This window comes from Cornus florida, unplaced genomic scaffold (genome assembly GCF_030987335.1).
Source record: "Cornus florida cultivar Cherokee Brave unplaced genomic scaffold, ASM3098733v1 CherokeeBrave_3.0.0_Hap2_Chr06, whole genome shotgun sequence".
NCBI classification, from domain to species: domain Eukaryota; kingdom Viridiplantae; phylum Streptophyta; class Magnoliopsida; order Cornales; family Cornaceae; genus Cornus; species Cornus florida.
Window position 1 is genome coordinate 92,307,525 of NW_026775576.1, and position 15,598 is coordinate 92,323,122.

At 32.4% G+C, this 15,598-nt stretch overlaps 1 protein-coding gene across 1 annotated transcript; it reads right to left on the reverse strand.

Annotated features, from left to right (window-relative positions):
* Positions 1-5,014: 5,014 nt before the first annotated feature.
* On the reverse strand, positions 5,015-9,929 carry LOC132312907 (protein BOLA4, chloroplastic/mitochondrial). The gene is made up of 3 exons (XM_059811470.1): positions 9,550-9,929; positions 7,235-7,302; positions 5,015-5,307 (listed from the first exon to the last, which is right to left on the reverse strand). Exons 1-3 carry the CDS (start codon positions 9,856-9,858, stop codon positions 5,157-5,159), a joined length of 528 nt encoding a protein of 175 aa, XP_059667453.1. The 5' UTR covers positions 9,859-9,929; the 3' UTR covers positions 5,015-5,156.
* Positions 9,930-15,598: the final 5,669 nt, after the last annotated feature.

A 15,598-nucleotide genomic window follows, 5' to 3' on the forward strand; every position in this document is an offset into this window, starting at 1 on the left:
AGTTAAATATTTTCCTTTTCTTTTCCTTTCTATCTATTTTATGCTAACCAAACAAACCTTTAATATGTCACTTTCTTTCTCCTAACCCTTTTCTTCTCAATTTCTCATGTATAAAATTATTTTTATTAGAAAATTTATTAAATCGTCCTCGATCATGTGGTCTATTTTAATCAAATAAAACTTTAATAAAAAAGAATGAATATATCCGAATATAATAAAATAATATAAAGAAACTTGAATATGAACTTTTTTTATTTGAATTGAATTATGATCCTCTAATAAATTTTTATTTTTTCTCTATAAAATTCCCTCTTCAACTATCTTTTTATTTATATCAATTGTCATCACATATCACCACCTCAAATGAGAATGGCAATTTTGGCCGAGTTGGCTAGGTGCTCACTCCATGAAGAGTTATTAAGGGGAATAAAGGCATGGTTTGGTTTTAAAAAAAAAAGTAAGTCCGATTACAATTTAGAATAGGAACGGTTTTAGTAATAAACCCACCTTGTATTGCCCTAATTATATAGCAAAATCCTATTACATACCCTTTTACCCTTATATATATGTGATGCAAATATATATATTTATTTATGTAATTATATACAAGGGTTTCATGTCTCCCACTTTTCCTTTCAAATTAATTATACAATAATGATAGAGAATTCGACAATCAAATGTATCCGATTAAATTTAAGTGAGTAGAAAATGATATCATAATAACATCATAATATTTAACGACGTATGATGATGTCATCTCCACACACATAAATCAGTGAAATGTATCCGACTTTTGAACTACTTATCATTATTCTTAATTATAATATATTGGACTTATAATTTAGGTGATGATCTTACTTTTTAGGGTTTAATAAACCTAAAGTTCAATATCCATATTTTAGATATCATTTTGTACCTGGATATTGGCACTCCTCTGTTTTTTTTTTTTTTTTTTTTTGTGACTGCATTCCAATTTTGAAGAAAAAGACACTCCCAACCCTAATTGCATAATTAAACAAATATATATATATATATATATATATATATATACCACAACCAGACTCAATGGGTAATATAGTAATATCTACGTAGCAGCCCCCGCAATCAGAACAGAGCTTTGAAATATACTTCTTCCTAGTTCCATGATGTTTTAATATTAGACCCTCTTGTACAAAGTAGTGAAACCACGGTTCGTATAGTTAGGCACAGTTCTCTGTTTGCTTTTGGACATTCTGAAATGTGATTGTATTGTAATTTGTGTTGAATAAATTATCTATTTTGTCAAGGAAAAAAAAAAAAAAAAGAGTACCGTATGGAAAAGAAGTTAAAATAAATTAAAATTTTTACAATGAAAGGGTAATTACGGTATTATAGAAGAAAGAATGATATATTAATAAAGTAGAGTAACAAAAAATTTCCAAAAATGGTGCGAATAATAGTAAAAGTTTGAGATGTGACAAATAATAAATATGCGTGGTTTTAGATAGACATTTTCCTCCCTTTCCGGGTCGAATAGACACGTTAAAGTTGCAGTCGTAGGGGGCATTTTGACAGCATGTGTTAAAATGGTAAAGTTGCATTACCAAAAGTAAACACGAAGTGTGAAAGCCCACCTGGCCTAGCCCAATATCATCGATCCATGATCCTAAGAATTTCTTGGATAGTATGGGTCTAAGCATTCGAGGCCCAAAGTGACCCAATTAAATGTCCAATTAATTATCCAGAATATAATTTTAAAAGCAAAGACTAAAATGGTACTTTTGAGTGGTAGAAATTATGGAATTTAATACTTGAAGTGTCTTATCTGTAATAGTCAAGCTTAGTCATGTCTAGATGATAATAATTTTTTATGCGAACAGTATTTTCTGGCCTAATTTAAGTTCATGGATGAGATTGAAGCTTCGAGTCTGTCTATGGTATCTTCAAAAACGCTCTGGCAAGCAACGAATTTATTTTTACCTTGCTTGTTATTGATCTTTAACATCAATAATAGTTCTTAAGAGGTTAATTTCACATGGACACAAGGAGTGAGTGCATCTAGTTCAAGTTGAGAATTTAAATCTTTTTCAATGCACTACTATTTTTTTTTAAACCTCACCAAACAACCACCACCACCCTCAATCCCACTCCGCCGGCATTTGAGAAATCGGCATCAAAGGCGGAGCCGGTGTATGCCCAGGGCACTTGCCCCTCGCCTGCCCCGCCCACTATACATATAGGAAATTTTTTATATTTTATTTGTGTATATATGGAATTTTTTATATCATGCCCCCTTAAACTTATTAGTTTTTTAAATTATCTCTTATTTTTCTAATTTTTTTCTAATTTACTCTTCAAATTCCTTTAAAAAAAGTTAAATTTTCCAGACATTTGATACCATTATATTTAACCTACCTTTTGTTTTTTCATTATTCCAAAACACAACACATTTTATAAGTCATTTGATACGCGCTCATGTCACTCATAGAGGCTCTGTCAGTAATCAACGCCTCCTTTGATTCGATCCTAGTTTGTTTCTTGTCTCTGTATTCCAATTTTATTATATCGCTTTTGCTTTCTTGATCATAAATTATTCCTATTTTTCGTTTTATATAGTTTTTGTTTTCTTGATTTATTTCTTCTGTATTCTTAATTCTCATACTTGTCCTATTTTACTTATTTTTGGCATTAGATCGAAGATTTGACTATAACAACTACCCATCAAAGGATCATACATATACCTCATTGATTCCAAGTTGTAAAAGAAACTCAAGTAAAATAGAGATAACATGTCCGAACTTTGTGGCCAGCCGAAATATAGATATGCTCGATGACAATAAAATTTTCTAACAAACTTCCAAGTAAAAGCACGACCGAGCAAGTCATAGGCACCTATGGAACCTATCATGGTTGTTTTTAATGATGTAATGTCTTTTTTCAAGACTTGTTTGGGATCATTACACGTCAAGAAAAAGTTATTACACGTGCTATTGTAGCCGAATGTAGTGATTATGAGTAGAACATTTGGCCCAATGATTTTTTCTCCCTAACTGTATTTTTTCTCCGTCGAAATAATATGGTTCGTTTATTGGTGCCAAAAAAAATAAAAAATTAAAGGGTGATGTATTATTTTGCACAGAAAAGGACCAGCCAAATTATATATATATATATATATATATATATATATATAATATGATTTTTTTTTTTTTTTTGAAATTTAAAATATCAATATGATTACCTAATTAATAACATTCAAAAAAAAAAAAAACTGAGTTTTAGAAGGTCTACATCTTTCCCTTTCAATATGTATAAACAAAACCAGAAGAAAATTACGGCACGAGTTTCACATATACATGAGATGATGAAAATGAACATAACAATTTAACTGGTATATATAAATATATATCTGCCATGTGCATACAAAGAACTAAGCTCGCTAGCTTGCATATACGCACGAGTCTGTTGGTATTAATTACTGGCTCCATTGTGGCGTCTAGATGGAGCTGAAGGTGGGACAAGGAGGGTGCCGCGAAAACTAGTGGAGAAGTCATGGTCGCTCATGTTGAGATCATTCATGTTCGAGTTCCTCTTGATGATGCCTCTGTGGTGGAGGAAGAGCAAAAGCAGCAAGAGTGGAATGATCACTAGGATTTGCCAATAAGCCATGAGATCGATACAGAGATGCCAGTACAGAACTTGCAGATCAATTTTGATGATAAGTCCTCGAAATTGACTTGTGCTTTGGTTGGAGCTGCTTCTGAGCTTTGCCGTTAAGAGTGAAAAGTCAGAGTGAGAGAGGGTATTGTATATGTATCCATTTGATTTGGTTGGGAAGAAAAGGCAAAGTTTTCTTAACCATACCCCAAATGGTTGAAAGAAATGTCAAAGATGCAGAGTAACGGACACAGCCAGACTACAAAAGAGAGAGAAGTATTAATGTGGGTTTAGAGAGGAGATGATAACAGACAGAAAAATAATCAATGAGGTAGAAACAGGTTTACTCAATGGGTGTAAGTGGTTAGAGAGATAGAGAGAGAGAGAGAGACAGTTTTCACGTGCTTAAACTTTGTATATCTTAGATTGGACCCTCTCTGAACCCCAAGGTCTCAAGCGCATAGTCTAATGACTTGAGTGTTGGAATCCCTTTGACACCACTCCAGGACGTTTTTTCAATAATTGTCAAGTCCGCCGCTACGCATGTCTGATGGTAGATTATGGGGATGCCCTACGCATGTCTAATGGTAGATTATGGGGATGCTCGACACCACAATCATCCACCCAAAAAAAAAATAATAATAAGTGGGGTATCCCAGGAGACAAGTATTGTTCTGCAACTATTATGGTGATTAATTTTAGAAATAGAATATTGAGAAAATGTTCAAGACAGGAGCAAGTCGTACAAATACATTTCATTGAATTAAAGTAACCCCTCTTTACAAGATTTCAAGTTTCAACTGATTCCTTCTATCCAATTTGAAACAAGAACAGGTCATCCACAAATGGAAGAAGGGTAATGCCAATTTTTCTACAATCCCCGTCAATTTTCAAAATCACTAGTAGTGACTTACTATATTGGAGGTGTCCATTTAGAAGTTACACAACAAGTACATTGAGCTAAGGGGTACAAGTCAACCAGATCTATTGTCACATGCCCCTCTTACCCTTGGGGAAAAAAATGTTGATTATTGCCAGAGAGATCACACACCCGATGTGAAACAGAACACATCTATGCATCTGTAAAAAACGAAATGGAATTTTGCACCTCTCATAAGCTTCTTAGACAATACACCAAAGATGTTTATCTGGGTGTAGCTGAGTCATAAGGGTCTGAAATTATCCAGACAGGAATCCTCCAAAAGAAACACCTACCATGACTCGTCTTGATACATGGGAGTCTAAGTGAACACCTAGCAAAATACACTGCCCAAAAATCCACAGATGCCGCTATGAAAACAACAGTTTATATGCATAGAAAAAATATTAACGATCATATGCAATGCTTACCTTCATCTGAGTAGGATGATGAAAAGATGAGTTTTGTGAAGAATGAACTCTTTAGATAAACAAAGCACACCATGAAATTATGGGCACATGCAAACAGGTCTTAATTCATAAGAAAGAGAGCAAGGAATTAATTAAAGATAGCTTCAGTCTTGACTGACACTATAGTTACACCATCATTTTCCTTCTGCTTCAGTGGGGGTCTTGGTAGTCATCTGGTCAACTGCATGCACAGTGTTTTGAAGTTCCTCCCATATGGCTTTGTATACCATCCTCTGCCTATTGACAGCGGACTGTCCCTCAAACGCTGAAGAGATCACATCAATGCTGCAAAAATACATGGCAAAGTTGAATTGTAAAACTACTATTCAATTGTAAGTCAAAGGGTCGCGGTACTTGGAACAAAAATATTAAAGCTCTGTTTGGTTTGAGGAACTAAAAAGTGAAGGAAAAGGTATGAAGGATGGAGGATATGTAACACTATATTTGGGAGTCTTCAGAAGGAAGAAAAAAAGGAAATTCCATAAGGGGAGACACCCTTGAATGGGAGTTTTAGGGAAGAAAAGGATTGGAATATAATTCTCTCGTCCTTTGTTCGAGAGTGTACAAGGATAGAAAACAAGTAAATAATCTTTATTTCGTAAATAGGAAGTGTGAGAAAGGAGATCACATCTACTAAAGATTTAAGGCCAAAATTGCCACCAAGGACCTAGAACAAGTGATATTTCCTCCTCCCATATGGGAGGTTGCAGCTTCCAAATCCTGTTGTGAAAATAGTGGGGGTGTATCTTACGATCTTACCTATAAAAAATAATAACAATAATAATAACAAAGAAGAAGAAGAAGAAGAAGAAGAGAAGGCCAAAAATGAAATTACAAACTCATTTCTCTCTCCCCCCATTTCTTCTTACTTTCGAAGAAAGAAAAGGTGGGGTCTTTTAATTTGTAAACTGAAAGGGTGAAATAAGAAATCACTTCTTCTAAATATAAAGACCAAAACGGGTGAGGAACACTTTTTTTTCTTGTGTCCATTTCTTCCTACTTTTGAAGAGAAAAAAAGTGGGTCTCATTCCTATTCTTTTCTCTATTAAAAAAATTCCCAGAGTTTTTTTCATTTATTTCCATGATTTTCTGCCATTTTGCTTGGTTGAACAAGAAACAAATGAGGAAAGAATAATGGGGTGCTTCATGATTCTAACTTCATAACCTTACATTTTCAGAGAATTCTGTTATTCAAACGAGAAAAATGCAATAAAAAGTGGGGCTCTTTCCTAGAACTTTCCTCTCACTTTGGGAAGAAAAAAATATCTTTCGAGGGAAATGCCTTCCCCTTTCTTTATCCTTTTCATCCTACCAAACAATGGAAAGTCTATTCATCCCTTCACATTCCTTCAAGGTGATCTCCTGATATAAGTAAACAGACATAACAAGAATCCAAAGTGTCTGGCAAGGAAGTAGATATATTGATATCTTGGATGGTATATATGTCATCACGGATGATGGGAGTTACAGAAGGTACTCAAATATATTGTTGCAACTCGTGTTTAAATATAATTTCTTCTTCTTCTTCTTTTCTTTTCTTTTGGTATGTCATAAACACATTGAGGGTAATCGTAGAGGAAGAGGAAGCTAAAATTAGCATTTAGCGAGACAATAGTGAAAGATATGATGAAGTGTCTTTAAAGTTGATCTGGGGCCATAGAAAGGACATAATGGTGTGGTGATACAAGCTCAGATTGTCAAACCTGAGGTTGAAAGCAGTAATATTGTGTAGAATAAAATGGAAGGTTATCTTTGGTCTTCCCCCTCCAAACACTGCAAAATGGGCAGAATTAGCACCGGGTAGTAGTACTCAGCGGAGCAGAACGGATAAACAAGATACCGATCCCAAATAGATGAGAAAGATATTATTGAGTTGAGTTGAATTGAGTAGCAAGTTCTAAGCACCCTTGAGTACCAACAGAAACTTGTTCATAACATAGACATGGAGTAGGTATAACTGTGGATAAATAACCAAAAGAAGTTGCAAACTTTAATAAGTAGAGCTAGGGCTATTTTCCTATCGAAAAATTGAAAAATAATATCAGTAAAAAAACTTAGGAGAAGACGCAAAAATATTCACAAGTGAAATGCAACACAGATCAGATTTAATGAACTTTTTAGTTTTTAAACGATGACTTTGATAAAATATAAAATGAACAAATCTGAGGGATTTGTGGAAAGAGACGATATGATAGTGATAACCCAATGTTACCTAACATGCCGACCATCACCATAAGCATCCTTCACACTGACAGATTCAGCATTTAGATGTTCCTTAATCTGTTGAAACACATCGCTATTATATTTAGATTGATGTATGTACAACAAATAAAGTTCAAAAAAAAAAAAAAAGGAAGTCCATGATTGATGCCAGACACAGAAAATCAACCATGAAACACATAAATATAGAATAAAAACAAAATGTTAAATAAGTCAGCATTGTTAGAAATGCACATTATCAACTTTAAAAAATGTTAAATAGAACAGCAATTGGCAGAAATGAAATTAAAAACTCAAAAAGAAGAAAAAGAAGAAGAAAAGAAACAAAATTGATCAAAACATTGATTGTCCAAAGTGCAGTGAATGAGTCCCAGAGACACAAAAGAATAGTTAATTATCAAATGACACCTAATTTTCCATAAAGCAGATTGTGTCTAATGTTAATAATAGGTGTTAATCATACAAGCCAAAAAATTATAATAAAAAATTGTAACATAAACTATCACCAATGGTACTCCAAACAGATTAATCCAATCAAGCCTTGCATATCCAAAGTTTCAAACACTTGGTGCTAGCTGCATTAGTCATTTTTGCCATTTACTTGTACTAGGAAGCTATCTTTTATTCCCACAATTTCAAGTTTCAACACTACTACTGGTTGGCCATCATCTTATCCTTGTAGCCACTTCATCCTCAATTTGATGAATATGCAATGTTGGAACCATTATTCATCTCGATTGGCACTTCCATAACTTTTTTATGCATGCGTATGATTCTCATCATGCTATCATTACTTATAATTCCACTCATCCCTCAGAGAACTAGAATTAAGGCCACAATATTTTATGGTCATCTTAATTGTCCGGCATTCAGTTTCATAATAAAGCAAAGAAATCATTGTGAACATCTTGCAAAGTTTTCCCACCCATTTGACTGATGATAGATAATAAGAACACTCTAGAATCTAGATGCTCTCTTTCACTTCATCCAGTTTTTCATTCTATGGTAACACTCCTTTCAATCTGCCTAGTTCAAATATGATTGTTTAAAGATAACTAAAATAGTCATTTCAGGTCTCTGCCATTAAAATTTCACTAGTCCACTTCTATACAGTTAAAATTCATTAGTTTTGTTCATTCTACTGTCACTATGAATCTGAGAAAATATAATTCCCACTATTATTTCAGATCTTTTAAGATAAAGTATACTATAGCACCTCTTCTTAAAAATGCCATGCTCATCCACAACCAACGAAAGAACAAAATGGCTAACAAAAGTGAAGTGTGAATATCATTTCTCTTTATAAAACCCTTATTCCATATCTTAGTTCTTGCTTCATCACTATGTTTGTCTATGAACTTAAACATCAAATAAGAAGATTGCATCCATGGTCACATGGTCAACTGATTGGTATGAATGGAACGAATTTTGTCAAATCTAGTTTTCATCTAGTCATAAATTCTCTAATACAAATGGCATTTTATTCTTACAAAAGTATCTATAAAGAGAGACAGAGATCAGAGACAAAATCTCATTTGTTTGCGCAGTACTGATTGGTTTGGAAGTCGAAATGATCTGGAATACAAAGGAATAACAGCAAAATTATAAATTCATGAAAACTAAACATAAATTGCAATAAATTAATGAACAAGATAAGCTAATATATATGTGTGTGTGTGTGTGTGTGTGTGTGTGTGTGTGTGTGTGTGATTAATCAAAAATGTCTCAGGCTTTATGCATACACAACAAGAGTGTAATTGAGAGGTATTAGATAGTAACCAAAAGTGATCAAATCATCAAAACATGTAATGTCAAACTAACCTTCACTTATTTGTCATAGATACAAAAGATCACAGTTGATTGTGTTCGTATAATCAAAGACACCGTCACATTAATTCTAATTTTTCATCCCCAGTTCAATGTGGTTCATGAGGAAATGTTTGAGCAATTCCAATGGAAAACAAAGCCAATTTTTTTATACTCAGTAGTCCGTACACAGAGGAGTTCTTCTACTCCATTCACGTTGCATTTTATAGGCCTCAAATTATGGGTAAAAGATTAAATCGGTTAAACTAAACTACACCATTTTTTTAAAAAAAAATTTATATGATTCCAACCCTAAAAATAGTGCTAAATCCTTCCTTGGCCTTTTCATAATCTTTATTTCTTGTTAAAATTTAAACTAACTAAATTTTCTAAACTACATATGCTTTTCTTTTCTAATTGCAGGGGAATTAAGTTCTTTTAGACTAATTAACAATAATAAGAATGAATTTATTTATTTATTGATGAGATGGGTTAATTTACCTTCTTCTCCATTGACGCCATCAAGGGGGAGTCTATTTGGCTAGAATCGTTAACATCTGTTGTTGCTCGGATACTGATACTCCGACGACGACCCACGGCGGCCGGACCACCACCCTCCGATTTGGTTCCGCCGCCAAGGAGCTTGGTCCCACAATTGCTCTGCGACAACAATAGATTGCGCGGAATGACATAATTATAGGGTTTCGTCAATAGAGAACAATATGGGAGAGCGAGGCTGCTGAATAGATGGGCTCGGGATGCACACAACGCGATCATTTGCGGACGCATCAGCAGCGTCTTCGCCGCCATCGCAATTAGACAAACGAAAATGAGGAGGATGAGTCTTTTCTTCGTCAGATACGAGTATTACTTTTGTATGTATATATGTCAGAGTATTTGAGCAAGAGGTTCTAATAATTGTAAATGAAACCAATATTTTCTATATTTTAATAAATGCTTATAAATTTATTCTAAATTGTCCAAACAACTAATTTTGCTCTTTATTATTTATAGTATAAATTAATCAAACAACTAATTTTGCTCTTTATTATTTATAGTATAAATCAAACAACTAATTTTGCTCTTCATTGTTTTTAATTATATAATTCAATTTTTTTTTTAATTTATAGTAGACTATAAAGCTTTAATCTATTCTTGGAAACAGGAGTATCTAATATTTATTTTGAATTTTTTTTTTCTATTTATGTAAAATAATCAAATTGTCTAAAAGTTTAAGTTTATAAAAATATATATATTATTTTCTATTTAAAACTTTTATATATATTGACAAGAAATTCACACGATCTCATGCTTAACGTCGTTACACAAGACTATATTAGTGAAATTTTGTTTCTTAAACAAATATAAAACAATGTGATTAAATAATAAAAAATTAGAAACAAATCATATATTAAAAATTTATAGTTGCAAATTTTAGTTTAAATAGAATATTGAGTGGTTTAAATATTATGTGGATTAATGTTCTACATGTAGGACCTAGCTATGAGGTACCAATACTTTTTTGAAGGCACTGTGTGCTATCGAATGCTTTTTGAATAGGTGAATACAACTCAGACACGTGCCCAATATTGTTAGAACACGGCATGGACACATCACTGATACATTTTTGACACTTTCATAATATAGTCTGGTGATTTTGTAATTATTTTTTAAAAAAATAAAATTTAATACAATTTAAAATATATTATGAATTAATTAAAAAAATAATATAAAATTTTAGAAAACAAAAATAACAAACATCTAATTATAAACTCCAATTAATTGTTTTATTTATGATTATATAGATAAAATGGTAAAAATATATTATTTCCATATATTATGCTCTTATTTTTTTGACATATTGTACTTGTATTCTATATATTTTTTAATTTGTCGTATTATAGTACCCAAGTATTCATACCCTAATATATTCTATTTGCACACCTAGCATATAAATAATGTGTAAAGAAAATACTAACACCACTTATGATCGAATTAGTATGATCGAATTAGGTTTGGAATCGTTCTCTAAGTCTCCACTAATATTAGTAAATAAAATAATAATAATAACAACCTTACAAAGTAGATCGTTTGAATTGTATAGTGCACATTTTTTTGTCACGTTCCGTCAATTTATAGAGAGGTTCATTATTCTTATTTTATAGAATTTGTAAATATGTGTAGCATAAATTGTATAAGAGATTCTATACGCATAGGAGTTTTGTAGTGTTATAAATATTTGTGTAAAAATTTTTAGATGTTAGATATAATGTTTATATAAAGGGAAGAGGTATGATTTGTAATCAACGAACTCTATCATGAGATAGCATTCTACAATCACTCTTCCACTAGAAATAGAAGTATTCCTTACCAGAGGTCCAGAACCCACCTAGTGTGAGTGCATTTTTTTGGATTTGTGTTTCGGTATCATGTATCATGTATGGCAACAACTTATCAAAGAAATAATTCAGTTTCTCTACTGCTTGATGAAATGAGTGATGCGTAAATTTTATTTGTTTTGCTAAAGTAAAATAATAATAATAATAAAGAGATATTTGGAACAATAACCCAAATTTATATAATTTGCTTTACTTTTTTCAAACGAGCTTGATTAAGATATTTTCATTCAAATATTCAATATTTGCCCATTAAATTAATTTTTGTTACTTTAGGGGAGAATGTTATTGTTTCCTTTGTTTTTCTTCATAATTTATCTTCAAGTCTTTTATTTATTTATTTATTAAGTGCTAAGTTATGTTTGATAATTCGACACTTCTATTCTAAACAAACTAAACCCTTATCCAAATAATAGTCATGTAATTTAAATATTGCTAATCTTAAAATTGTGTAAAATTAGAAGTGATAGAAACATCACTTATAACTCAAGAGTGATAAACGCTAAAAATTCAATAGAGTGTAAAAAAATATTAATTTTTTAATTATCATTTTAAAACATCAACACTTACAATTCAACTCTTACATTTTCAAATTAATAAAACAACTTTTTATCCTTTATTTTCTTTTTCCTTATCCAAACAAAACTTTAGAGCAACGATATAATGCCTTGTTTAGCAAGGAATAATAGCCGTATGGGGCTGGCCAAAGGTGGACTACCCCAACAGTTGCTAGCCAAACATGCCACTTTAGATCAACCTTAATGTCAATTCTAAACTTTGCCAATCCAAATTTGCTAATTCAACTTTCTCAAAGAGCCAAAAATACTGGCGTGACTCTTTAAAATTTAGCTATCGCATATACTTTAATAGTGCATTTTCGCACTTCAAAAATAATAATATTTTAAAATATTAAAGTTTTTTTTAAAAACTTTTTCCCAATGGCTATATTTCTAATGACAAATTTCAAACGGCTATATATTTTCATCTTATACACACATTTAAAAGCTTGTCTCATCACTACATTTTTATTCTTCATTGTAGCAAAATATCATTCTTCATCTCCTTCAATCTCGAAATTCTCTCATTACGATTTTTTTCCTTTGCTAGACTTTTAATTCTCTATCTTTTTCGACATCCTCCTCATCAGATAACCCTGTTGTTGTTTCGATTCAACAAAATCAAGATGCCTACAATTTACTTTTGAATTTAGTGAGCCTAGAGATAGTAGAACAAGTCTTTTCAAATGCATAAGATGCGGTACATTCATCGTGATCGAAAAGGAAGCAATCGTCTACTACTGAAAGACTACTTTAATGAGATCTAATTGCACATATTCACCGGAGTACTTTCACGGACGATTCAAGATGCAATGAGAACTATTTCTTCGTATCCTAAACGATTACGACTACTTCGTCCAAAAAGGGATGTGATAGGTCGTTTGGAGTTGTCACGTACACTCGCATATGGTTGTGCAGCAGATAACTGTGATAAGTGTATTAAAATGGCCGAGAGCATTGCCATTGAAAGTGTGATGGCATTTTGTAAGGATGATTTTGGTGTGTATGGTGAAGAGTACATTCACCCACCCACCGAAACCAATATATTACGACTGCTTCGATAAAGGGAGGAGAAAGGATTCCCGGATATGCTTGGTTTTTATCGACTATATGCACTATGAGTGGAAGAATTGCCTAGTAGCATGACATGACACACACGTACAAGGGACACTCCCACATGCCTACGCTCATATTGGAGGCGATAACATCAAAAGATTTAAGAATTTGACATGTATTCTTTCGAATGCTGGGTTCACACAATGATATTAACATGTTGGATCATTCTCTAGTATTCAACAGTATCATCACTGGCCAAATACCTCTGGGTAATTTTGTGGTGAATTGCCATCACCATAGAATGAGAGTATTACCTATCTGATGATATATATCATAAGTGGGCAACTTTGATACAAACAATCTCGCACCTACCTATTGAAAACGAAATTTTTTTTGCTCAAAGATAAGAGGTCTGTAGGAAATATATTGAATGAGTTTTTGGGATCTTGCAGATCAAGTGGGCAATGATATAAGGACCAATGCGTTTTTGGGAAAATGGCCATTGTGCATCATCCTGCACAACATGATAATTGAAGATGAACGCCATGCCAATGTTGGAAGATGGACTCCGCCATCGGAGGAGACAATTTGATTCCCACTTTAATTCAAAACATATTGGTCTTTGCAGCTCACATCTACTTTCGCAAAGTCTAGATTTGCAACAGAAAGACAAATACGCAGTTGAGGAAAGATTTAATCGAAAATTTGTATAACCATTTTGTTGAAGAAAACGTTTAATTTATATTGCATTTTTTTTTAATATGTATGAAATTTGATGTAATAGAATATTTATTATGTAATTATTTTTTAAAACAAAATTATTATATTATTTGTTGTACTATTTTTCAATGACAATATTCTTCAACTAAACGGATATATTTGTAAATAATTCAATTTTGTAAACTAAATTATTAAGCAATACAATATCCATTATGATTTAATTCATTTATTATAGAGGTGAAAATAAAGGCATTTTTTTATTATAAAAAATCAATTTTTTAGGAAAATAAAAAAGAAGTTTATAAAATAAATTTTTTTGGTCAGATTAATAGTGCCTTAATGGCTATAATAGCAGTAATTTGTGAAAATAGAGTTACGCGGGGTGTGAAAACAGTTATTTGATTTTAATTGTGATTAACTCCTTTAATGACCTAGATCTGATTATTAGATCAACTTGCTCAATTTATGATTGATTGAATTATATGATCAATTTAGTCATCCACAATCACAAATATAAATACTGTAAAGTAAAGCAAGTAAAAGTTTAGAAAGATTGCACCAGGATTTTTAGCGAGGAAACCCTAGTTGATAAAATATGTCAACTATTTGCATGCGAAAAACCTCATGTACTATGCAGTTCAAATTAAACCAATCCACTATGTTTGAAACAAAGTATGCCGAACTTTGACTCTGGCTCACACTCTATCGTTCTACACCACACTAACCGCTGACGATCCTCTGGCTCTGCGACTCCCCGTCCAACAGCAACTTGACTTCAGGCTTATACTTGATATTTGTAGAAGAGTAGCAGGTAGATCAAATAACACTCCTCGAATGCTCCAACCCTTTTAAAGTGTGATCGCTTTTACTTCTGTTCTTCAAGATCTGAACTCGATTGTAAAAAAATTAAATCCTGCTAATCATCCGGAATATCTAAATCTTTAATACAGCTCCAATTCTGATTAGATGGAGAACAACACAACTAAATCACTCATAAATATATGTGTGTGCTCTCAAAAATAAATTCAGAATAATCAGATTTGATTTTCTGAATTTTTCTCTCTCTAAAGGCTTTCTCAAAATATAGAATTGATTTTCCCTAACCCATGAATAAACCTAGAAGATTAACAAGGTTTATATAGAGTTTAGAATGTCCTAATCCCTTTGAAAATATGAAAAAATTCGTGCATAAGACTTGGATAGAAGTGGGGATCAAAAAGGAAACAATTAGAATAAGAAACTGAAAGTTCTGATGCTGTCAGGACTCTTGCTACCGGTTCCCAAATTTGGTACCTGTTCAAGAAGGGCTTCTACTACCGGTTTCCAAATTTGGTACCAGTTCAAGAAAGTCAGAAACCTTTCCGACACACTTTGGCTACCGGTTCCCATCTGCGGTACCGATTCAAAGTTGGCAGTGAACAAATCTTTTATAAACCAAAGTTTGCTACCGGTTTAAAGATTCTTTTACCGGTTCCCACTAGGCAAAATTAAATATTTCGGTTTTCTTCAGCCTTCTAAACTCCTTAAGTGTTCTCACTCACTCACATACCTTCCTAAAATATTGTTCTCATTATCCCGGAGTGTAGCAACTCATGAACACTTGAACTTCTTCAAATCCGCTTCCGATCTTCAATCTTGAATTTTTAGAACTGAAAAATTACAACTCGATCGGACTTGTTTTGACAACAAAATTAACTAATTATAAAATATATATCTCACATAATTGTGCAGAAAAAAGAAATAATAATAATAATTTATACTTGACTTTGTTTCCGCTAAAAAAAAAAAAAAAAAAAAACCTTTAAACTCTTTGCTTCAGTA